At 40.6% G+C, this 26,620-nt stretch overlaps 1 protein-coding gene across 24 annotated transcripts; it reads left to right on the forward strand.

The window, feature by feature from the left end:
• Positions 1-583: 583 nt before the first annotated feature.
• Positions 584-24,735, forward strand: LOC120456900 (inositol hexakisphosphate and diphosphoinositol-pentakisphosphate kinase). 24 transcript variants are annotated; one of them, XM_039644007.1, is made up of 16 exons: positions 1,627-2,082; positions 2,687-2,745; positions 10,312-10,744; positions 10,843-11,085; positions 11,843-12,341; positions 12,402-12,673; positions 12,728-12,908; positions 13,100-13,297; positions 14,123-15,143; positions 15,202-15,514; positions 17,885-19,945; positions 20,757-21,149; positions 22,494-22,566; positions 22,618-22,849; positions 23,045-23,621; positions 24,208-24,735. In XM_039644007.1, the coding sequence occupies exons 1-16, from the start codon at positions 1,920-1,922 to the stop codon at positions 24,558-24,560; spliced, it is 7,071 nt and encodes a 2,356-aa protein (XP_039499941.1). In that variant the 5' UTR covers positions 1,627-1,919; the 3' UTR covers positions 24,561-24,735. The 24 variants fall into 24 exon arrangements, with proteins under 24 accessions (XP_039499942.1, XP_039499944.1, XP_039499945.1 ...); XM_039644012.1 differs by lacking the exons at positions 1,627-2,082; positions 2,687-2,745 and adding an exon at positions 8,310-9,244 and having other exon boundaries at positions 17,885-19,234; positions 19,712-19,945; XM_039644008.1 differs by lacking the exons at positions 1,627-2,082; positions 2,687-2,745 and adding an exon at positions 584-1,206.
• Positions 24,736-26,620: the final 1,885 nt, after the last annotated feature.

Raw genomic sequence — 26,620 nt, forward strand, 5'->3', positions numbered from 1 at the left:
GCAATGGTAACAACAAAACATAGCAGTTACTATCTTGAGAAGCTAAATGTTCCTAAGGCAACTAAGGTTCCAATAGTTTTAGTCAGAAGTTTAGTATACTGTTTAATAGTGTTTAAGATACATCCATTTTTGTTGAACAGCTAAAATATTATTTGTTTCTAATACCTTTGATTTCTTTTTGATTGGCAGAACAGCTGATTGCCAAGCTTTCGAAACGGCGCACAGCTTTGTAGACGAATTCGCCTTGAAAGCTGCGGCGGAATTAGGGATGTCGTGATATTAAAAAAATATCGTATAGATGATATTTTTATTATCAAAACAAAATGATGATAATATTTAAAATATCCCAAAAAAATATTGATATATATAATAATAATACGTTGTGTTTATATAAATTTCATATATAAATGCTACCAGTACTTGGAATAAGGTGATTTTAGGAAAACTCGTTGTGTTATATGTGTGTCATTAGGCTTCGTTCCTCACAGACTTTACATTTTGCAAAAACATCGTAATGCATATTCTAGAAAATATCGATATCGATATATTGATATTTTGATATATTATCAACAACCCTAGGCGGATTGCCAAAACAAATGAAAGTTTTGAAGCGAGTGGACGTGTGTTGGCTCTGAAAGAAAACAGCAAAGGCAGAAAAAGAATCAAAAGCGAGAGAAAACTAATTTTATAACCATTAATTACCATTGAGCACCTAACCCGCCGCAACTGGCCGACTCCCCGTCCACCCTGCCACTCCCCCAGCTGCCCGCGCGCCTTCCCCGCCCAGTTCTATCTTTCAGCCGGCGGCGAATTAAGCACGACTCACCAAATTGAAATAATAATAATACGAATAATAGAACCAGAGCAAAAACAGATTTCGTAACTCGTAAATCGAAGGACAGAGTGAGAAAAAGAATTGTTAACGAAAATAAAAGCGCACCCTCTTATTTTTAACACGCGGCAAAGTTGCGTGCGTGTGTGTGAGAGTGAAAAATGTAAAAATCGAAAAAAGTTTACCAGTGTTGTTGCTTGCTTTTTGTTTTGTTTGGATAACCCGCACTAACACCAACGCACAGGATAACCATGTCTTACACCGAGTTGGAATCGGGCTACCAGGATATATCCCAGCAGCATCAGCAGCAAAATCCGCACCAAAATCAGCCGCAGCAGCGGGTCGGGTTCTACTTGGGATTACAGGATGGCAACGTATGCGCTCCACCGTTTTTACCACTAAAATATGGCCTAACCAACTAAAACGCATAAGTTTTCTTGTTTACATAAGTGCTATATATGCACGTATGTGCATAAATACGCAACATATATAGCATTTGTCTATACTGAAGGTCGCAATAATAGCATCGAGGGGAAATGGTCATGAAATCTTTGAGTTCCTTAACACGGCATCTTATTTTATTATATATTCAGTTTTACATTTTATGAGTTATGTAAATCGCAAACCAGTACGGTTAATGCCACGCCATTACCTTTCAATTAAAAAAACCTAAAAAATACCTAATTTAGTCGAATTTCATTTATTATATTGTCCTGACTTTTTAGCACAGACTGTTTTTATTAAAAAAAATCAAAGTGATTTTAATTTGAATATCATTGTTTTATTAAAAAGTCTTAAAAGTAGGAGAACGTTATGACAAAATATTCAAACCGCGTGCTATTATCAAGCTGACCTCGACTGTAGATTTTTGCATGCGGGAGCTGACCCTGACTTTTCTTGCAGTGGTGGCTTTTTCTTTTCCTCCTCCTCTTTCTCTCCCTTCTCCTAAATTCTTGTCATTCCCAACAGCTTCTTCCCAACAGCTGACTGTTCAATGTCAATGCCAAAAGCTTTTGCTCTCCTTTAGACTCTCTCTCTTACTCTTTACTCCTTTTCTAATTTGTGTGTGTGGCCTTGGAAGAAACATATGTACATAATTTACATCTGTTGTGTACCCTTCTGGCGAAAAGATAACCAAACAGTTAAAAAAGAAATGGGAAACAGCATCGATAAATTCGGAGGCGGTGGGCGTGGCGCACCGGGGGGACGCCGCTGGCTGACGCACGTAAACTCCACTCCGAATCTGGGCGGTGCGTTACGTTCTACACTCGGAAAAACACAGATAATATAAGCAAACGTGCCCGAACTGTTTAAAAATAAAGTAGAGAAATTACAAAATCTTAGAGAAAAATGAAACACGAGCAACAAGGAAATCCATAATTCATAATAACTGAAATTATTTTAGCAAATACATCGAAAGTTAAATTAATGTTCGACTAAAAAAATGTAGATATAAACTGCTTTAATTTTTGCAGATATTTTGTTAGTGTGTTATTCTGAATTTGATTAAAATCGTTTAATAATTATAGTTTCAGTTCACGATGTTTTGTATTGCTAACTATGAAGATTCCATTGTTAATTCCATTTGACTTGGTTCAAAAATTAAATATATTGAGCCCTTAAAGTTTTTTTAAACAGTAAGCAGCATAATCATAACATAATCATAACTACATTTTGAAAGGCAGAGTGATTTTCTCTCAGTGCACTGTCTATTTCTGTGCGCAGCTCCCACATTCAGAGTGATTTTCTCTCAGTGCACTGTCTATTTCTGTGCGCAGCTCCCACATTCACTTTCTGTTATCCCTTTTCTCCCGCCTATCCGCTGCTGTTCCCACCGCCCCCTCGAAAATCCAGAGACAGACGTCAGCGAATTGGAGCCCCTGGAGCCGCGCTCCTCATCGTTCTCCCATCTGGTGATTCTTCGGTCTTGCACTTGTTTTCGTTTCCGTTATGTTGCACTATCTTGCTTGCTATTTAACTGTTTTATTAAGAATCTCCTTTTTTTGGTTTCCGTTACGTTTTGATTGTTTGCCCAATGGGCGGGCGCGCTAAGTTCTAATTACATTTTTGGTTTCTTGGCTGCATTAATTAATTACCCGGTTATGCCATTTGTTTGCTCAATTTGTTTGCTTTTGGCTTCGGATTCCGTCTGGAATCTCGGGTACCCCCGATGTGGGCCCACTTTCATCCGCAGATTCGCAGTCCAGGTCCGACTTTCGAACGGAACGGTTTTAGAGCGGCATTTCTTTCCTCGGTTTCCCATTAAACAATTGTGTTCAGGTAAACAGAATCAAAGTGCTTGGTTGCATAATAGCTTAGAGAGGCATATTAGTAAATTCATATGGAATCCCAGAAGACACCCAACCAAAGTGAAGTTTTTCCCAAAGATTTCCCAAGATTTATAGACAGTCTTAGGGGCTGCACTTGGGCGAAACTTTATTTTTCCATTTCATACTTTTGGGTGGCTATATGGAAATTAGGAATATATGTACATACATATGTATATATGTACATATAGGAACTTAGGTGTTCATATATACATATGTAGGTACATATATACTGAAAAGTGACTTATTCTAGCTCCATGAATTCTAGCTCCATTCAAGAAGAAGAATAAATATAGCTTATATTGGAAAAAAAGGCTACTAGAGTGGGTAGATCTGTGCATCCAAAAGGTTATTTGGCAAATCGAGAGAATTGTCATGTTAAGTCTATCTAACAAAAAAAATTAAAAACAAGAGAGAACGCTATAGTCGAGTTCCCCGACTATCTGATACCCGTTACTCAGCTAGTGAAAGTGCGAAGGAGAGTCTTCAACACTGACAGTTTTCGGCGGTTTGTGGGCGTTAGAGTGGGCGTGGCCAAAAGTTTTTTTGCAAATCGATAGAAATTTATAAGACCAATACAAAGATAAAAAAATATCAAAACATTTTTCAAAAGTGTGGGCGTGGCAGTTTTTGGGCGGTTTGTGGGCGTTAGAGTGGGCGTGGCAGAAAGTTTTTTGGTAAATCGATAGAAAATTACAAGACTAATACAAAAATGAAAAAATATCAAAACATTTTTCAAAAGTGTGGGCGTGGCAGTTTTGGGCGGTTTGTGGGCGTTAGAGTGGGCGTGGCAACATGAATCGACAAACTTGCGCTGCGTCTATGTCTCTGGAGTCTGTATGCTTAATCTCAACTTTCTAGCTTCTGTAGCTCCTGAGATCACAGCGTTCATACGGACGGACAGACAGACGGACATGGTCATATCGACTCGGCTATTGGTCCTGATCAAGAATATATATACTTTATATGGTCGGAAACGCTTCCTTCTGCCTGTTACATACTTTTCAACGAATCTAGTATACCCTCTTACTCTACGAGTAACGGGTATAAATATAAAAAAACAGTTCCACCTGGCTTTTGATTCTGATCAAGGATATAAATATGTATACATATGTTACATACATTTCTACGAATCTAGTATACCCTTTTACTCCACAAGCTAGGGGTTAACAAAATGCTTGTGAGGTGACCATTTAAACATTTTTATACCCGTTACTCGTAGAGGAAAAGGGTATACTAGATTCGTTGAAAGGTATGTAAAGGGCAGAAGGAAGCGTTTCCGACCATATAAAGTATATATATTCTTGATCAGGATCAATAGCCGAGTCGATCTGGCCAGCTCAAAGAAGCTGGGTCCGCAAAAATCTAATTTTTGAAATTTAAAAGGTGGAATCGTTTGACCATGTTTGACCACCAATTACTTTTTTGTGACCACGTCCAGTTTTGAAGATATGGAATTTCGAAAATTTTCGAACTTCAAAAAGTTGACTTTTTTGAACTTTTTTTTTTTTAAATCGCAATAACTATGTTTGACCACGTTTGAACACCCTTTAGAATTTTGAAAAAACTTTTAGTTTAGAAAATATAAGCACTTAAGCAATTAAGCATTTTTCATACCTCAAAACTAAATATTTTCAAACAAAATCGTTTGACCATCCTTTAAAAATGCTTTTTATCGTTTGACCACCACCCTTTAAAATTTTTTTTTTCATTTGCTTACCCTTAAAAAAAAATAAAAACGTTTTCCCACCTCTTAAAACTAAATATTTAAAAAAAAAATCGTTTGACCATCCTTTAAAATTGCATTCTATCGTTTAACCACCCTTCAAAAATTATTTTTTTCGTTTGCTTACCCTTAAAAAAAATAAAAATGTTTTCCCACCTCTTAAAACTAAATATTTTCAAAAAAAATCGTTTGACCATCCTTTAAAATTGCATTCTATCGTTTGACCACCCTTCAAAAATTATTTTTTTCGTTTGCTTACCCTTAAAAAAAAATAAAAACGTTTTCCCACCTCTTAAAACTAAATATTTTCAAAAAAAATCGTTTGACCATCCTTTAAAATTGCATTCTATCGTTTGATATTTTTAAACAAAATTTTAATAAATCTCATAATTTAGGCAAAATACTCTCTCTTTCTCTTTCTTACTCCCAAGAAACGAATAAAGACCGGAGGTGTATTTGCATAGAACCAACACATGCATATAAATAAAACACAAATACACGTTTTCGGTTCTGCACTGAAAAAATCAAATTGAATAAAAAATGAATAGCTTATGAACACTCCAAATTATGTTGGATAACAATATGGTAAAGCAAACACAATTGTTTTTTTTCTGGTTCATATAAAATTACTTTCAGTAAGCTGTGGCGCCAATTCATTTTATTTCAATTTATTTTCATTTTTTATTCAACTTGTTTTTTTCAGCGCAGATAGCAGAACCGAAAATGTGTATGTGTGTTTTATTTATATGCATGTGTTGGTTCTATGCAAATACACCTCCGGTCTTTATTCGTTTCTTGGGAGTAAGAAAGAGAAAGAGAGAGTATTTTGCCTAAATTATGAGATTTATTTAAATTTTGTTTGAAAATATTTTTTTTAATGGTAAGCAAACGAAAAAAATAATTTTTGAAGAGTGGTCAAATGATAGAATGCAATTTTAAAGGATGGTCAAACGATTTTTTTTGAAAATATTTAGTTTTAAGAGGTGGGAAAACGTTATTTTTTTTAAGGGTAAGCAAACGAAAAAAATAATTTTTGAAGGGTGGTCAAACGATAGAATGCAATTTTAAAGGATGGTCAAACGATTTTTTTTTGAAAATATTTAGTTTTAAGAGTTGGGCAAACGAAAATATTTTTTTTAAGGGTAAGCAAACGAAAAAAAAAAATTTTAAAGGGTTGTCAAACGATAAAAAGCATTTTTAAAGGATGGTCAAACGATTTTGTTTGAAAATATTTAGTTTTGGGGTATGAAAAATGCTTAATTGCTTAAGTGCTTATATTTTCTAAACTAAAAGTTTTTCAAAATTCTAAAGGGTGGTCAAACGTGGTCAAACGAAGTTATTGCGATTACAAAAAAAAAAGTTCAAAAAAGTCAACTTTTTGAAGTTCGAAAATTTTCGAAATTCCATATCTTCAAAACTGGACGTGGTCAAAAACAAGTAATTGGTGGTCAAACATGGTCAAACGATGGTCAAACGATTCCACCTTTCTAATTTCAAAAATTCGATTTTTGCGGACCCAGCTTTTTTGAGCTGATCTGGCCATGTCCGTCTGTCCGTCCGTCTGTCCATCCGTCTGTCCGTCTGTCTGTCCGTATGAACGTCGAAATCTCAGGAAGCTAGAAAGTTGAGATTAGGCATACAGACTCCAGAGACATAAACGCAGCGCAAGTTTGTCGATTCATGTTGCCACGCCCACTCCAAGGCCTACAAACCACCCAAAACTGCCACGCCAACACTATTGAAAAATAATTTAATATTTTTTAATTTTTGTATTGGTTTTGTATTGTAAATTTCTATCGATTTGCCAAAAATTTTTTTGCCGAGCCCACCCTAGCGCCCACAAACCGCCAAAAACGGTCAGTATGAAAATTTCTCCTTTGCACTTCCGCCAGCTGAGTAACGGGTATCAGATAGTCGGGGAACTCGACTATAGCGTTTTCTCTTGTTGTTTCTAGTTTTGTACACCTGCAGATAGTTATTATTGCAAATTTCCTATTGTTATTCTATACATCTTTTATCAGTTATTTAATATTGTATGTTTTTAAATGAATATTTTATCTTCTGTGATTAAAAGAAAATGGCAGTGAAAATTTATATACAGACGGACGGGTGTGGCCATATCGACTGACCAAGAAATAGAGTCCAACCGTCATTTTCACAGCGTTGCATGATTTTGCTTTTCTGTTACGCACTAGTATTAACTCTTTTAAACAAATAGTAGCCAGTTTAGAAGTGTAATCTACAGCAGTGCACTGCTCATAGGTGAAACCGGATTAAATCTTAAAAAAAATACAAATGGTTCAAATCGAACCCACCTTGGAAGCCGTTTTGACGACGCGATGAATTACACCTGTATCTTTGTATTTTTATCTGATTTTCATCTTTAAGTGCGGGAAAACTGAGATCTCAGCAGAAAGATACATGAAGGTGATAATTGATGGGGGACACCGCTTCGAATGGCAGGGTCTATATATAGAGCAATTATTTACTCGGCCAATTGGCGCTTTGCCGGATATCTGAAGCAGATCTGTGCTTCCAGAGCCGCAGAGCCCCTATCACTAGAGGTCTTATCTGCTTCAGCGACCGCAGTTACCGGCTACCGATTTTCGTGGCTGCTCTTTGTGTCGCTCTTGTTGTCTTTGTAGTCGCTTTCATTAACACTGGTCGATCGGCCGGACGTGTACGCTATAAAAGTTGTAGTTAAGTCGTGTCGTCGACAAATGAAAGCGACGATGATTACAAGACGCCTTCAGCATGTCGAAGCAATTATACAAAGTACAAAGAGAACGCCTCTCCGTCGTTCCCCCGCTTTAGGTCTCTTCATGCACTGAAAATTATAACAAATTACTTTCATCTTATTTGCCGTAAAACGAAATTAGTTAAACCACAGAAACGCATACAGAATTTACTGAAAATGCACTGCGGGCAAATGTAATTTACGTAAATATTTTCACTTACTGCACTTTTATAGTGATAAATGTGATTGTCACATATTGATAAATATCGTTTGAAACATTGATTTGAGTCTTTGAAAAGCTTCGAACAAATAACTGGAACTTTAATATAGTTTACATTTACTTTTGGCCAGGTTGGTATAACCTCGATAAAAAAGCAAAGCAGATGACATTTGATCAAAAGTGAAGTGGCCAAAAGAAGTGATATTTGAGTTCACATACGTATGAATTTGGTATATAATATATAGTGTTGAATGTTAGAATCAATTGGTTCGAATAATTCATTTCTTCCCAGTGTATTTCGCTATCTTGCTCTTTGTACGACCACTTCTCTTTCTGTTTTTGTCTGCGCTTTTGTCTCTGGCTGATGAGATTCTCCCCTGAGTGAGTGGGCGCACAGACGAATTGGCGTACGCCCTGAAACAATCCGATACGATCCCCAGCGATCCCAAGCAACCCGTTTTTCAGTTCCGTTAGTGAGTTGGCCGCGTTGCACGGAACGGTCGTCATACGCTGACCTCGACGGTTGGCGATTTCAGTATATGCTCGGGTTAGGTCATCTGGTTTTGGGGAATCCGTCGGATTGGCACGTACGGTTACCTTCCCCGAACTATCCATCAGTGTTGTCTTGCAGTGGACTGCGAGAGCGCTAATATCACAGACCACACATATAAAATGAAGATAAGCCTCAAAAAACAACTTGAATGTTTATAAATAAAGTGCTCTCAACTGGTTTCTCTTAAGTGAGAACCACAAATGTTAAAGTTTTTACTTAACGTAATCTAAAACATTTCAAATACTGTAACAAGCTACCGTCCCGGTATCGTTTACTTCTAAAACGCAAGATTAATAAAATTTTCCAATATATTGGGAAACAATTGGTTTGGAGTTTCAACTCAGAAAACAGCCTGATTTGGCCAGAAGCAGCTGAGTTGGTGACACAATGGAGTGGACTTGGTTCAAGGACTGGTGGCGTCTCAAGAAGCTCCGATCTCGTCACCAGCGACATAAGAAAAAACTCGAAGCAGCCGCCGCGGCCGCTGGAGCTGCGGTGACTGCTGCAGCGGTTTTACCCGGATCTGAGTGTGAGGAAAGCGGTTTTAAGGATCCGCAGACCAATCGTCGCCACAGCTTGGACGCAGTGCCTTCCAATGAAACCATAGCCAGAAGACGCCGTGGTGGTCGCGATCGCCTGCGCCGGAATCGCTTGCTGCAGCGCCAGCGACGGAGTCAAAGTGCCGGAGTCCGCAGTCAACCTGGTGCAGGAAATGCACGTTATAGGAGACAGGACGACGACGATGGGGAGTACGGACCCTTTAACGTCAGCGATTACGAGGATTACGGACCGAGTCTTGGCAGCGACGAGGAGAGTGATGATTTCTGCTACTGTGATGTCTGTATGAATGTAGGTCTCATTGGTTAGATCAATGATATTGATTGATCGGACCCTGAGTCGTTAAAAGTTTGCGAAGTCGGGATCGAATTGAGCGCTAATTGATATGTGGATATGTGGATCGGGTGGCACCTGAACCACATTAGGCTTCAAATGTCTTCCTAAGTGACGAAGAGAACAATTGGATTTCAGGGACTCTCCAATACGTTGTTTGACCATTAATTATGGTCCATGTTTTAAAGGTTATCTTCCCTTAGGTAACACATTTCCAAGCCAAAACTTTCTGGCAATCAATACTTTGCTGTTGTATAAACCAACTTCCACACCCCAACAACTGAATGTAATAAATCATTTTTAAACAATTGGGCAAAAGTAAATGTAAAACTTACAATAGTTTGGTGTCTGTGATATATCTACATATATAGCTCACGAGCGCCACCTAGCGGTAGTTACATTTATAGGTTACGACTCTATTACGTTCTGAAAATCGTTATTTGTTTAACAAATCTACATATACGAATTTAAACCTAATGCCTTCAGAGATTATCTCTATATATATCTTTATCATTTCTGACTATCGGCGTATTTACAGCCAACTAAAGTTTCTATCATGTCTCTTCAGGGATTTGAAATGTGTGGGCTTGGAATGGGCGTGGCCAAAATGGTTAAGTGATTTTAGAATAAGTATTTTGTATGGGGTTAGAAGGGCGTTTTCTTAACTGTTACATACTTGGAAACCAATCTAATACACCCGTTAACTACCTTTTACTCGGTCTAATAATAATGAACTGAAAAATGGTTGACTAAGTGTCACAACTCATTTCTGAAAAATTTGAATAAGATTTCTTTCTGATTTACATACGTTTTACTTGTGTGTTGGGCCGTTTTTTCCTTTTCAAAGACACAGTTGCGCAGTGGGAGTGGGAAAAAGTGACACGTTAATAAACTTAAAAAAAAGTAAAACCCGAAAGATCCGAGAAGCGAGAATCCAGACATTCCCGTTGCCTGCTGCCTGCCTACGCAAATCACCGTAAATAACTCATTTATGACCGATTTCTGTTCTCTTCTTCTGTTCAAAGGGCGACACGGACTTTGGAGACAGCAATGACGGAATGGACTCTGACACGAGCACCTCTTCCAGCAATAGCAAGCAGGTGGTCGTCGGCATTTGCGCGATGGCAAAGAAGACACAGTCAAAGCCAATGAAGGAGATCCTGACACGGCTTGGGGAGTTCGAGTTCATCAAACTGGTGACGTTCGAGGAGAACGTGATCCTGCGAGAACCTGTCCAAAATTGGCCCACCTGCGACTGCCTGGTGTCGTTTCACTCGAAGGGGTTTCCCCTAGAGAAAGCCATCGAGTATGCCCAGCTAAGGAATCCCTTTGTGCTGAATAACCTGCACATGCAGTACGACATTCAGGACAGGAGGAGGGTGTACGCCATTCTCGAGAAGGAGGGCATTGAGATTCCGCGCTATGCCGTCCTCGATCGCGATTCGCCGGATCCCAAACGTGAGTACTATAAATGCATACAAAAATTATTTATTTTTGCTACTCAGCCCAGTGTACTCAAAATTGATTGTGGTTCAACTTTAACTTCCACCCCACAGACCATGAGCTCATTGAATCCGAGGACCATGTGGAGGTAAATGGCATTACCTTTAACAAGCCGTTCGTTGAGAAGCCTGTGTCGGCGGAGGACCACAACATATACATATACTACCCGACGTCGGCGGGCGGTGGAAGTCAGCGACTTTTCCGAAAGATCGGCAGTCGGAGCAGCGTATATTCTCCGGAGTCAAGGGTGCGAAAGACAGGATCTTTTATCTACGAGGACTTTATGCCCACCGATGGTATGCAACTTGCTCTCTATGCTCCCATTTTTAATGCAGCTGTAGGTACTACCTAAAACCCCTCCACTTCCGGCCCATTCTGCACAAGAAATGGGTAGTATCTAGATAGCCAAACATATTTAGATACTTATCCACGTACATATATATTTGTTTTTTAATTTATGAAATGGGTTACTAAATTGGTTTTAAATTGTATATCATGTGGACATATATACATATGTAATCGTAAAATCCAATTTTATGAATCATATGTTTATTTAAATTTTAATACTATTATATACATACAATACTTAATAGTATTACATTTAATTTGCTAATTTCTTGACTAATTTATTTAATTATTTATTTATTAAAAGCCATTTGGTAAACTCAACACGTTATATTAAATCGATCAAAAATACCGTTCAATAAGTTTAGCAATTTCCGGATTTGTGTAGAACAACCTTTTTGCAATTAAAAAACAAGGATATACCCAATATTCAATACCTTTTCCATCGCTATCCTAATCCATGCGCTCTGGCTGTCTGTTCTTGTTATGGCTTTGGCTAGCTCCATTCTTGTAGACCGACCCACTTAATCTAATCCTTCAACGAAGCATCGCTCATTGTGCCTTGTCCTGCGTATCGCTCCGCACGCGCGACTCATCGCCAAGCTCACAGAAATCTAGTAAATAGAGAAAAAACAAAAGAAAAACACCGAATCACACCAGTGGCCGCCAGTCGAACGCACTGAATCCAGCATCACCTTTACAACTTAGTATACTTTTCAGGCACGGATGTCAAGGTGTACACCGTGGGACCGGACTACGCCCATGCCGAAGCCCGTAAAAGTCCCGCTCTGGATGGCAAAGTAGAGCGCGACAGCGAGGGGAAAGAGATCCGCTATCCAGTGATCCTCAATCATTCCGAGAAGCTCATCTCACGCAAGGTGTGCCTGGCCTTTAAGCAAACCGTCTGTGGATTCGATTTGTTGCGAGCCAACGGGAAGAGCTATGTCTGCGATGTTAACGGGTTTAGCTTCGTTAAGAACTCGAACAAGTACTATGATGACTGCGCCAAGATACTGGGTAACATGATTCTCAGGGAGCTAACACCTACCCTGCACATCCCGTGGTCAGTGCCCTTTCAATTAGACGATCCCCCCATTGTGCCCACCACTTTCGGCAAAATGATGGAGCTGCGCTGCGTGGTGGCCGTAATTAGACATGGCGATCGCACGCCCAAACAAAAAATGAAGGTTGAGGTGCGGCATCCCAAGTGAGTACACTTCTGTTTAGTTCTTAGGAATCCATATAAAAACAAATCTTTTTTAACCAGATTTTTCGAGATCTTCGAGAAGTACGACGGCTACAAGCTGGGCCACGTTAAGCTTAAGCGCCCGAAGCAGCTTCAAGAGATCCTGGACATTGCCCGCTTCCTGCTCAGTGAGATTCACACCAAAGCGCATGCTGAGATCGAGGAAAAGGAGAGCAAGCTGGAGCAGCTGAAGAACGTTCTGGAGATGTACGGTCACTTTTCAGGCATAAACCGGAAGGTTCAAATGAAATACCAACCAAAGGGTCGTCCACGTGGCTCCAGCTCCGATGATAGTAAGTCCAGTCGAATACCCCCGAGTCCGAATTCCCCGATTAATCAAACTGAAGCCAATCTAGCAGCGGATCAGCCGGTGGAGCCCTCTCTGGTTCTCATCCTTAAGTGGGGCGGCGAACTGACGCCAGCAGGCCGCATCCAGGCGGAGGAGTTGGGCCGTATTTTTCGATGCATGTATCCAGGTGGCCAGGGAAGATCGGATTACTCGGGCACCCAAGGTCTAGGTTTGCTCAGGTGAGATCACAACTAGTTTTTAATGATCATTATTCTATCTATATTAGGATGGACAAAATATTAATTCAACTTAATTCATTTATTCAAATTAATGTATTTTCTCTTTATATGTATTATATATTTTGGTTTTATACTTAGAACATGAAAAATCCGTGAGCAAATTGAATATATTGGGATATAATTCCTTTCAGATTGCACTCCACATTCCGGCATGACCTAAAGATCTACGCTTCAGATGAGGGTCGTGTCCAGATGACGGCTGCCGCTTTTGCCAAGGGTTTGCTGGCCTTGGAAGGAGAACTTACACCTATTCTTGTCCAGATGGTAAAAAGCGCCAATACAAATGGACTGCTGGACAATGATTGCGACTCCAGCAAGTATCAAAACTTGTAAGTTCATTTTACAAGCCTGTTTCAACCCACTCAATTGGGCTTATCACCAGCTATATGTAAACTATTGCTTTATTAAGCACATTATATCCGAAGATGGCATAAATAAGTGATATAGTATTCTTATATTGAATTGTTTACCCGGCTTTTCTAAGACTAATTACTTTGCAATCGAAATGAATAGAGGGTCCCAATTGTTTACTGTTGTATCTATACCTGGTTTACAACATTTTAATTACATTTAGTTATAGTACTATTACAAATTCTACTAATTGACACGGAATCGTTTTATAATCTTATATTATTTCGCTGTAGGCCATAGATGCTATTTCTCGTATCAGATAGTTTGCGCTAGATTTTCATCTTAAGTTGGCTTTTTATAAATAAATAATACATTTTTTGTTTGCGAAAAAAAGTTGATACGCGGTTGACATGACATTAACAAATTGTTTGTGACACTCGTTTCTACAGGAGTAAATGAAATTGAGTGAAAATAATAAAATGTTATTATGATAAATGAATAATAATATGTTGCATGTAGCTTTTGCCAATTCTATTGAGTATTAAGTATATGTTCTGGATTAGGATCACTAGCCGAGTCATTCTGGTCATGTCCGTCCGTCTGTCTGTCTGTCCGTCCGTATAAAGGTCGAGACTTTGGGAACAATAAAAGTTAGAAAACTGAGATTAAGTAGGTACCGAATGTGTATACCCTTTTTTTAAACTTTTTATTACTTGGATTTTTTATTAATTGAATTTTTATTATTATAAAACTGTTATTTTTTATTAATTATTAATTTTGTCAAATTCGTTTCATCTCAATAGGGCTAAAGGTCGCCTTCACGAGCTTATGCAAAACGACCGAGAGTTTTCTAAGGAGGATCGCGAGCTGATTAATCCTTGCAATAGCAAATCGATTACCCAGGCGCTGGATTTTGTGAAAAATCCTGTGGACTGCTGTCACCACGTACACCTGCTTATCCGTGAGCTTCTTCACATTATTAGCATCAAAAAGGATGATCCGAAAACCAAGGACGCCATCTTATATCACGGCGAGACGTGGGACCTGATGCGCTGTCGCTGGGAAAAAATTGAGAAGGATTTTAGCACCAAATCCAAGTTGTTTGACATCTCGAAGATTCCAGATATATATGATTGCATCAAGTACGATCTGCAGCATAATCAGCACACGTTGCAATATGATCAGGCGGAGGAGTTGTATATCTACGCGAAGAACCTGGCTGATATAGTCATACCACAGGAGTATGGCCTGACGCCGCAGGAGAAACTGGCAATAGGTCAAGGTATCTGTTCACCATTACTAAGAAAGATCAAGGGTGATCTGCAGCGAAACATCGACGAAGTGGAAGACGAGTTTATGAACCGTTTGAATCCACATTACAGCCATGGTGTTGCAAGTCCCCAGAGGCATGTCCGCACAAGGCTCTACTTTACTAGCGAATCGCATGTCCACTCTCTGCTCACAGTTTTGCGTTATGGGGGATTGCTTAATGTGGTCACAGATGAGCAGTGGCGTCGGGCTATGGACTATATTTCGATGGTATCGGAGCTCAACTATATGTCTCAGATTGTCATTATGCTCTACGAGGACCCTACCAAAGATCCAACTTCTGAGGAACGTTTCCATGTCGAACTGCACTTTAGTCCGGGTGTAAATTGCTGTGTGCAAAAGAATTTACCACCAGGTCCGGGCTTTCGGCCGCACTCGCACGGCGACAATGCCTGCAATGTAAGTTTGCAATCCTCGGACGAGTCAAATCCTGCCAGGATTGAGGAGGAGAACGACTCGAACTCAGGAGAGGAGCGGGAGGGCAAAAAGCGAGGGGTGAGTTGTTACATTTGTACAAGCAGTCAATCTTATGTGTCTTTACCATTCTCTTCAGACTTCCGACCAAAGGAGTTCGGATCGCAGTGCGGAACGCACCCCCCCTGCCTTCGGATTCAACCGATTGGAGCTTAGGTCCAAGCAGTTCAAATCGAAACCCATCCCCATCGGAGCCCATCACACGGTCAGTGGCCATGAAGCCATGGATCTAGCTAAGCGGTTGAACGAGGAGCTGGCCTCGCAGCAGCAGCAGCAAAACCAGCAGCTTCGACCAATCAGTCCGGATATCAGGGCAGTGAGTCCTGACTGCGAGCCACGCTCCCGGAGTTTTGAGCAGCGTCCCACGTCTGGCGTCTGTGCCAAAGAACCGGGTATGTATGTTTGGGCAGGGCCTGACGGTCGATCGAGCAAAGCTTGCCGCCGCCGCCGCCTTCGCAGCCGCCTTTTCTTCAGGGTGGGGAATTCACAACCCACCTTCTTCCAGCTTCCCAAAAAATTGCGCGTTCCTCTTTTGTCTAACACATCTCACAATCACCCGATTGGCTATTCCCAGTTTTAGACTAATCCGCTCTGATTCGGTTTGGTTTTTCCTACTTAAACATTGTTTTCCAAAACAATTTGGCAGAGGAGCTATTCGTCTAACGAATAATGATGACTGCAATAATTTATATTATATCGGACTTCTATTCACAGAATGGGTAAAAAGTGTGCTCGTTTCCGAACTAGTTTTCTCTATATTTTGGTTACAACGCTGGCTTTAGTGCTCTTTGAGAACAAAGTTCTGTAGGTAAGGCAAGTTTGTTAAATACTTAAAGTAGACGAATCCCTCTGCCAGATTTTTCAGGCTTCGGCTGCTCCGAAGTACATCCTCTTATGTAAAATGTGTATAGCTTCGTGTCTTCTTTTATGGTTTCTAAGATACATTTTTTGTGGGGTTTTTGCATGCCGTTCCTTTGTTTTCTGTTTTCACGTCTCCCGTCCGCACAGCCAGCTAACACCACTGGGACATCCCCAAGAAAACACTAAAAAAAAGGAAATGCCCCGCCCTCCCAAATATCCAGAAATCGCTTAAATTTTGTTTCATACCCTTCCATCCAAAATATTTAAACGAGTTTTACTCCTATTTTAATTTTTTATATACATATATATATGAATAGATAATATATACCCTTTAGCTAGATTTCTCTATTTCGAATGGTAAACGAATAATATTCAGTTGTGACTTTACATCATATTCACTATTGTTCAAGAACAACTTTTAAAGAATTTTCATCTCTACCTCTCTTGAGCTGTGCCCAACATTTTTCGGTTTTCATTTTTTCTGTTGTATAGAAATCGAAATAACACACACACACACATGGGACATATCAAACACGCATTTTTCGTTATATATACGTATATATTTCGATCTGTATCAAATGAAAAAGAAACAAACAAACGTGTTTTCGAGAAAAACTGAAAATCTATAAGCATCTGGCCGCGGAATCCCGTGTACTTGGCAATGCTGGTCACATCGTCTCAGTCACAACAAAACGCACATACAGCCACTCTAGCCACGCCCCCACACACCTGCCACGCATTTATAGAGGGGCAGCTGAACACCCGGATAGATTTGCGCCCCCAAAAAAGTTTTTAAGGGCATTTTAGAAATCTATGCTGGTGTCCAGCTGCCTACGGTCACACAATGTTCAATCCCATTTTTGGCTCCTCTTAGTTTCTCTATCTCTATACATATACATATATCTGCCTGTTTTGTCTGCCTCTATCTGTCCTGTCTATCTATCTCTGTTTTTCTCTCCGTGCATGAAAAGCAAGAATTTGAAAATACGGAAAAAAGAGAAAAATTGTGCTTGGTTTTGCGGAGTTTTCTTGTCTGTGTCTGTTCGTTGCTCGTTGTCGTTGTTTGCAGATCCAGACCCCTTCCCTCCCATCCACGACGACATCCACAACCACATGGAAACACACAAAGTACAGACTACCACTGACTCCACCACAGGACCTAACCGGACTCAAAAACGCACTTACTTTCCGAAGCTTAAGTTTTCCATTTGCAATTTGTATACACTACTAATAGCTTCTACTAAGGGCCTTTACCTGCGCAGCTTCCAAGTTTGCCAGCTTCCAATGTCTTTGAATGCTCTTGTAGGGTCTACAAGATTTTCAAAAAATTTTTAGAACGAGTGGTGAAATGCGTTGTTTAAATGTATTTCATAGGCTAACACTAAAGCTAACTATAGCTTTAAGGCACTGTTAGGCTAACGTTATCCTTAGTAAGGAAAAATGTATTGCTGGGACAGCAAAGTTTAAATGTAAATAAGAGCAGTGAAAGATGCGGTCTTATATATGTGAAATGATTTCATATTAAATTTTAATTACTTTTAATTTGCTAAGTTCATAAGTCTTAAGATTCTTGCAAGAGTATTTTCCATTCGGCTTGCCGATTTTATTGCCTTTCCATATCTTCTCCTTTTGGTTTACAATTTGTTTTCCTTGGTTTTCTCTATCCCCGTGTTTTTACAAACCTTTCTTTTTTACAAACTGTGCGCGATCTGCGTCGTTTTGATTATCTCGGCTAATGAGTTTTCTATTTGTACACAACATTACATACACAACGCACCGACACTCCAAATCTTGAATATATCACTGTAAACTTGGCTGACTTTGGACCGAAAACCCAAACCCATAATCATGCCAAACTAATTACCCTTCATTTTTTGCTCTTGGACTGAATTTTGCTTTAGTAGTTGTTTTCCCTGATGTCGAAGAAATTTCCCAGGATCCTAATCTTAATTATGAGGATAGTTCTCGGACTCGTACTTCTGAATTCGGGGAGATTCCTCATGCTCGAGTGGGCGCTGCCAGTAACTCGGATGGGGGAGCTCATCCGAAAGCGCATCTTCGCACGGCCTTTCAGATTCGTGTTACGAATAGTCTGTCCTTCTTTAAAATTGACTCTTCGACAAACGAGCTGCCTTTGTCGGACATAGATTTTTCGCTGCATCCAGCTACTCCCCAATGCGGTCCCTCGTCGCACAAACGCCTTCACGTGTTGACCATGCGGCGGATGGAGAGTTGCGACGATGGGGAAGATCTCGAGCAGCTCCGACATCTGCCACAGATCTCGCCAATGGCTACCAATGAGCGACCCTTAAGTTCCTGCAATTGCAGTAGCTCAGCGGCCCAGACGCACTCGCACTCAAAAAGTCTAATGGACTTGGCACAAGTGGTGGTGGTGTCTTCCCCGCAAGAAACTGCCCAGAATCAGGAGCAAGGTTGTGACCCGTCAACGGCGGCGGATATGAGTGTCAGTAGTTTTGATGATGACTTTCAGTTGTCCAGCTCAGCACCGGCTATCCTGATGAGCGCAGACTTCGGTCAAAGGCCCGTGGTGGCGTCTCTTTCGCCAATGGTGCATGCCACCACTTCGCCCACTGCCTCTACTTTACGGCTCTGCCAAGACATGGACAAGGCTTCGGCTTCTGTTTCGTCCTCTGCTCAACGCAAGGCCACTAGTAGCTCCTGTGGTCAGCTGTCCATGGCAGCTTCTGCTCCTGTTGTGACGGAAAATCCATTTCGCTTCACTGTTTCATCCGTGGGTTCTGCAGCTTCCAATAGCGCCTGTTTTGTAAGCAGCTTCGAGCCCATAGAAGAGCAGGTCACGTCTATAATGGAGATAGATCCAAAAGCCCTGCAGCCAGCTCCTCAAGTAGTATATAATCTGCCCACTGTGCTTATTACGGGAACAGCAAGTAGTACAGAATTGACCAGCACCAGAAATTGCAATATAACGTCTGTAACGAACGCAGACTCTGCAATGCTTACACCGATAGAAACCGAAATAAATTCAGAAATAGGTATATCAAACGAGATAGGAATAGAGACAAAAGGGATTACAACCACACATACTCCCTGCAGTAATGCAACAGTAACCCGAACTGATACAAAAACAGCTATAACAACAGATCCAACAACGGTTACAGCAACAGAGACAGCAGAAGATACACCAATGGATATACAAACAAATATAAGTATCGGAAAATGTACACCAGGGCCTACACCAACAGTTACTACTACTACCGATATTACAAAAGGTATACGAGACTTCGCACCCACAGCCACCCAAACATCCCCAACAACATTTACACCATCCACCACCACAACAACAACTGGAGCAGCAGCAGCTTTGTTTGATAATACAGCAACAATGTCTTCTAATCGACCATTTACTAACCAATTCCAATCGATCGATCCCACTTCAAACGACGCACCACACCAAAATCATGTACATCAACATCAACATCAACATCAACATCAACATCAACATCAACATCAACATCAACATCAACATCAACACCAACATCAACATCAACATCATCAACACCAACACCAACACCAACACAAACATCAACATCAACACCAAAATCATCAAAACTCCACAACATCCATCGATCAACAACAACGAAATTCACGCACCGTCAATAACACACTGAACGAAAACCACACCACCGCCACAATTACAAACAACACTACCACGACCCCTTCTTGTTGTACCAATACCATCGCCACAGATAGCCAAGTCTCGGTGTCGGTCTCGGCATCGGTGTCATCGGCCAACTCGTCCACCTCGTCGCGTCGCCAAAGACACAGTATTGCCGGCCAGATGTCCTATATGAAAATGTTGGGTTTCGGTGGTTTTAGCAAAAAGATGGCCACCAGCGCAAATAGCCTTTTCAGCACTGCCGTCATCAGCGGCAGCTCGTCCGCTCCTAATCTTCGCGACATGATACCGGTCTCCTCATCCGGTGAGTACACCACATACATGGTATGATAAGATGTGATTGGGAGGGAGAAAGTCTTCTACGTTAATAAAGTAATATTTTTCTACTACAGAGAACACTCACGTTATGAGTGTTTAGACATTACTTCTACCTTTTTATTTTACCGTGGCATAAGATGTATGAATAGAGCTGCATTTACTTTTGGTAACAAGTGAAAATGGTGGCCACTAAGGCGCATCATTTGTACACCTCTTAGTATCTTTTTATGGAAATCAGCTTCGCAGTTTTTTGCCTCCTATAGCCATCCAAATAAATGGCACAATCATAAAATAGGGCGATTATCGTTTCAACCGAACACGCTCAAAAATTTTGCTCATCACTCGGATAGAAGGAATAGATTTCTCAAGTTTTTTCGGAAAAAAACAACGACAAAATAACTTAGGAACCTTACTTTACTTACATCAAAAGGTATTATCATCAACGCCGTGTGCTTTTGGTATTCCGAAAAATCAAAAATAAATGAAAATATTTGTGGGTTACCCAAGAAGGAGCACCGAAAAGTATATTAACAGTGTATTGGCACACGTAAGCCAAAAATGTGTTGTATTTAACTTGATATTGGTAGTTTCTAAAAACATGTATATTGTAGGAAAAGAACTTCTGTAAAAGTAGACCTGTTACTTAACGATTTTGAATTTCTTTAATTACTTATTGTGTACCTCGCTATGATATACATTAATTTAACGATCTGTTCTAAGGTTGTGTACTCCTTCAAACATTTAAATATAAATATCTCAAATTCGTTGCGTAAATATAAAACAACTTTTTTCTGTAGGATTTGGCGATGTACCACCAATCCGCCCGCTTGAGACACTGCACAACGCCCTTTCGCTGCGCAAGCTGGACTGCTTCTTGCAGGACATGATCCTGGCGCAGATCTTTAAGACGCCGACTGGGTCTCCGCCCCGGGGTTTCTCTAAGAACACTTTGCCAGCGGTCTCCTCGATGACTCTAACCTCCCCAAATCAGGCGGAGGCGATCGGCCACGAGCCGCAAATTGGTAGACAACCGCCGATATCAACGACCGTAACGACCACCTTTGACCGGCGTGGCAGCGAGTCCGGATCCACAGCGAATGCCCATCTGCGACTTCTCTCGGAGAGCCAGTGCCCCAATCTGGACGATAGCAACGCCGAAGTGCGGGAACCGCTGGCGGGAAAGATGGAGCGTAAGTGCCGAAAAAAGTCCCTGATCGAGTGGCAGTGCTGAACGGCCTAAGATCTCTTTCTTTTTTATATACCATACAATCCCTACGCTTTTCAAGCCTACCAAATTTGTTGTTTTTTGTTCAAAATTGTAAGAGCTTACCAGTTTTATCAAATAATATTCTTGCACTGATGTTATGAAAATTTAAAATTATCTATGCTCACTGTCTCTCCGCTGAATTGTTGTGAATAAAATGTCTGTTTTAAGCACTTTTTTTTATTTTAATATAAAAAGCCAAATAAGGCTTAGGAACAAATATGTTAAAAATTTTTTTAAGGAATGACAAATGACATTATTTTCTATCATTTAGTTTTACTTAAATAAAAGACAAAATTGTATATGACAAAAAAACTTTTTTGTTTTAGAACAAAGTTAGGAAAACGAATCAAATAAAATTATTTTTATTTACTTACAATTTATTCATTTATATTTTACTTTCGTTTGCAGAAACTCCAACAGAGCCCAGCATTTAAAACAAATGCAGCAATCACTTTCTTTTACCAGTTTGTGTATAATTATAACCAATGTAATTTGATATTTATGGATATATGTATATATGGATATGCATGAAAACTGTGTATTAAATTCCTATAGTTTTTAAGTCGTTTGTTCAGAATTGGAATAAATATTGCTAGAAGTACTCCAATATGTCTGTTTTCACAATTTCCTTCTTTTTTGTTCACACTAATTTTTAAAGTACTAACTTTTATTTTTGAAGTGTTAATGGTGTATTTCGCTTCTCTCTTTTTGCATGTGCCTATTTTTAAATATTGTACTTATTCTGTTTAAAGATTTGTAAATATTTTATGAAGATAAATAGGGCGTCTAGAAAAAAACACTAAAAGAAATGGGATCATTAATAAAATGGAATCAAAGTTCATGCTTCTTTACTTTGTAAAGAAGGACTAAAAATTCAGGGGAAAGTAATAGTGCGAATAAGTATAGTTTCGTTGTTTGTAAACCTCATCTATTCAAGAGACTGAATCTTATAGATCCGAAAATTCTACAAAAATGAATGTTAAAAATCATTAGAATAGTGAGAAAAGTTTAACATTTTAAACTATAACACATTACCAATATATGATGTATAACATCCAACTGCTTAATATTTTCATTTAATATTGTGATTATATTTTTGTTTTTGTATAGTAATTACGCTAAAAATTTCTTATTTGCCTATCGGTTTAAAGACTTCTGTTGATGCGTCATCTTATTCTCGCTCGTTTCCTTACCTCCCTGTAATATGTAATTATTTAACTAACATCTTAACCCCTTGATCTCGAACCACACATCCTTAAACAAAAAGTTTGGCAGCGAGACAGTCTGAAGCCAGCCGAGGAGAAGGAAGTAACACTACCCGAATTGGAAACAAAGCCAAGGTGACAATTTAGTTTGTTAAAATTTATTTATCAAATTTACAATTCTACCAGCTTGGACCTTACCATGGAAATTATGGAGCATGGTGCCGCGGGTCCCGCCTCCTTTCAGCCGATGAATCGGGACAGCCTGGAGTCCGGCGAGGGAACGATGGGCGACGGAGTCTTTCTGAGTGTTTGCGAGAAACAGGGCAGCGGGAGCACCTGCATCACACCGGTTAGTTTTGGCATGGATCTGGACCTGAGCATGGTGGCTAACAAGGGCTCCATTACGCTGTCCGTGGAAGTGAGTGGAGATTTTTCCGATAATTTTATAGGTTACCTATTTTAACCATACACACGTTAAGAAAGTAAAATGAATACTTTATTTATTGCATTCCTTTTGATTTTGAAATTTAGAAGCCTACAAATTCTAGCATATTTCTTATCAGTTAAAATTCCCACTCCTAATTCACGTTTCCTTCTCTCGTGTTTCTCCAAGGGGTTCGAAGATGATGAAGATGCCACTTTGTCGGCGGCCACAACACCTTCGCTTCCCGCCGACTGTGAGCCACGACTCGAGAGTTGCTACTGTTGCCCCAGCCATGCAGAGGGTCCCCCGGAGGTCTCCAGCGACGATCCACGATTTGGCTTTGCGCTGTCCGTTCGAGTCACCCAAGTTTCGCCGGAGCATGCGCGACCAGTGCGTCGTGCCCATGATCCTGTCTCTCCAAGGATACAGAAACAGATTTGCTTGTTCGAGGGAAACGCGGCTCCAGCAACGTGTCAGGAGAAGACCGAGTCAAGCGGGTCGGTTGGGGGCGGAGCAATTCTGCACGCGTCCATCAACTTGCCGGCGGCGGGACCGCTTCATCTGCGCCAGGATGCTCGGCTGCGCAAGTTCGAGAATCTCACTCAGTCCACATCGAACTCGAACTTTCCCTTCGAAAGCAACACCCTAAAGCGGGTGCCCATGCAGACCACCAATGACTACGACAACGTGAGCCACACCCAGAGCTGCATAAACCTCAAAAGTGGTAGCAGTGGAGTCCTCGGGGGATCGCCGCAGCGTCAGAGAGGTGGTGCCAATAATAGGCAACTTTTGACTCATATAAACCAAGCAGAATACCTCTTATAAATGTAGGAAGGTGGTGTCATTTTGATACGAAAAACAATGCTGAAATAAGAACACTTTGGACAGTAACGTGATCTATTCAAATGTACAACCTTTTTGTTGGCACATTTTATAGCGTAACTTTTGTATGTTAAAAGATTGCCAATTCTTCACCATTTTATCTAGCTAAGAGGTATTTTAAGTTCAACTGAATCTTTTTCATGAGACTACCAACCGATATTGATTTTCATATCTAGGAAGCATTTTTAAACCGGTATGGTAAGAAAGCATAAAAAGTATTATATTATTCAAGACTTTCCTTTATTGCGGGTTGTTTACAAGGCGGTTTTTAATATAGGATAAGTAAAAAAAAGGTTAAATGAGCTTTAGGACAATGTGATATCGTAAAAGTCTGAATCCCTTAGCGGCGAACGCATTTCAACTGATATAATTTAGCAATACTTTCAAGAATTAATACGCTCCAGGAGTCCATTAATTATACCATAATAACCTATACCTCGTAAATTGAAATGTAAACGTATGTTCTGCAGGATCCGATGGAGGAGGCGCAGGTGCAAGTGGAGTCCCGGCAGAGCGGGAGCCACCGCGTGTCCATTACGGACGGATGATGAACACATGCTGCTCCGCCTCGGCCTCGCCGTCCCCCTCGCCGTCTCCTTCGCCGGGAGCGCTGATTGTCAAGGAGCGGTTCATCGAACCGCCCAAGCGGGGCGTCGTGCGCGGATACCATTGCAAAACGCAATCCATGGACGCCGACTTCCTGTTCAACGAGTTTCTGCTGCTGCCGGCCTTGGCGCCCGCCAAGCTATCCTTTGATAGTTCCGATATCGATCAGGCCAGCGATGACGACGCTCCGAGCAACTCGAAGCAAAGGCACGCCTAAATTTCAATCGAACTTCAGATCCTAAAAGCACTCGCTTCTTTGAGCCGCGCTTATGTAAAACTCGAGTTATCGCATAGATTAACTCGCTTACGGACTCTTTACTCTTAATCAAACTGTTTGTTGTTGTTGGGCCAAGAAAATAATAATAAAAGGCTTATCTCTATTTTTGTCCATAGGAAAATTGTTTTAATGCAAAATCCGTATTCGGATGTCTCTCCATTTCCAATTTCCAGTGCTGCAAAAAACTCAGTAGTAGTTCTGCAGTTATTTAGCACTCTCTGCAACATCTGGCATGCGAAGCGATGAGAGCCATAACTCAGACTCATGCCCCGAAAACGCTCTCATCCGAAGGCCCACACTTTCAGTGGGTGCCACATAAAAGCCAAATGTATGTATATTTTATGCCAACGTGCTTGCCATACGCAATACGCAATTTAGAATTCGCAATGACGCACCGAATGTGGATCGAGGTTGACAAGTGAAACCGCTGTCCAAACCGCGTCGCCATATCTGTAGAACAGGTGGGTCATTGACAGCCTGCCAATCGCACTTTCACTTGGCCCGCGCATTAGCATGGCATCATCGCATCCATCTACAGATGCAGGCCATCACCATCAGCCATCGGCCATCAGCAATCAGCCATCAGCCCGGCTTCATCGACTTCATTACCATCATCATTGTTAGCGTCCCATAGGCGGGCGATTGTTGTCGCTCGTTGAGTAATCCGCATCTTCATCGGATGGTCAGAGCTTTAGAGCTGGCTTCTTAGCTGATATGAGCTGATATAATATGCCAACAAGAAAAGAAGTGGTTTCGAATGTTTGGAATAGAGAAATAAAGCTCCACCAGTGGGGTCGCCAGCATTTGTTTACATCACAACAAATAATAAGCATATATAGAACACATAATAGCAAGTTCAATTAAAGTTTAACCAGCATTGTTAAAAGTTCCTGCCACTTTCTATTTGAAATATTGGAGTACGATCGAGTTCCTCCCCTTCTACTTAGGCTTGAATATTTCTTCATGACTATGAAAAAGTTGTAGAAATATACCCATGATAGGTAGTCGAAGTTATCCCTCGCTTTATCTAGTTTAATATAGTGCTCTATTTTGTGTAGCTGCTTGACAGAACGCACTGCGTGCTGATTTCAGTTTCAGTTTTCACTCCACTTTAGTTTTTAGTATGGTAATAAGCAATTAGCATAGGAAAACAAAATCATGGCAGACCAAAACGTTTCCACTCAATTTAGTTTTTTCGTTGAGTTTGCGAGCGCACCTCCGACTGAGCAATTATGCAGTGGCGGGTGCCGAGGGGTAATACACTGAAAACACTGACGTGCCCGTTCTACACACACCATTTTACAATTCCTATTTTCATTTTAGCCAAGTAGTGTGCACTTGCAAGTTGAGATTAGTGTATATTTTTTTGATCAGCATCTCATTCGATTTCACTTGCGCAGCTTAAATCTTTAATCGGTTGCTAACATGATTGGTTTCTCTCAGTGTACGCATAGCTAGCCATTAGCTGTGCGCTGCTTGGTATTCCGTTGTATGCGGGCCACTTGTGGGGGTGGGGACTGTTTCGGGGGAGTGGCGCTTGGTGCAGGTAAAAATAAAGGTAAACATACAGGTGCGGCCGCGTCTTTCCGCAAAAGTTTCGCCCCCAGCGAAAGTTCTAAAAGACTAGAGAGTGTGACCCCTTTTTTTACGTTTTATTTTTTGGTCTCGCCAATTTATGCAAATGCAAATAGAGGGCCAAGAAAGCCCAGCCAAATAAACAGGCCGACTGACTGCAATTTATTCAGCCACAAATAACAATTTTTATTAAGCACTTGAGAGGTATCGGTCTGTATATAGGTATGTATACGTCTATATGTGTACGTCTGTCCGTCAGTCCATCTGTCCGTTCATCTGTCCGCATGAGCATGGAGACGTAAAGGAATACAATATGAGTTAAAAAGTTGGTTTATCTAGTGATTCTTTTTGGGCAACACAACATCCCAACGAAATACTATATAGCCAAGTAAGCCCTATTAAATAAACATTATTGCACGCCCTGT

Source organism: Drosophila santomea, chromosome X (assembly GCF_016746245.2).
Source record: "Drosophila santomea strain STO CAGO 1482 chromosome X, Prin_Dsan_1.1, whole genome shotgun sequence".
In the NCBI taxonomy this organism is placed as follows: Eukaryota; Metazoa; Arthropoda; class Insecta; order Diptera; family Drosophilidae; genus Drosophila; species Drosophila santomea.

What these genes read in the sequence shown, in the direction of transcription:
- LOC120456900 (XM_039644002.1), top strand. Translation starts at nt 8,783, where the DNA reads ATGGAGTGGACTTGGTTCAAGGACTGGTGGCGTCTCAAGAAGCTCCGA. An exon ending in TCCAGCAAGTATCAAAACTT is followed by an intron (nt 13,298 to 14,122) that starts GTAAGTTCATTT and finishes TCATCTCAATAG; the next exon opens with GGCTAAAGGTCGCCTTCACG. An exon ending in CGTCTGTGCCAAAGAACCGG is followed by an intron (nt 15,515 to 17,884) that starts GTATGTATGTTT and finishes ATTTTGCTTTAG; the next exon opens with TAGTTGTTTTCCCTGATGTC.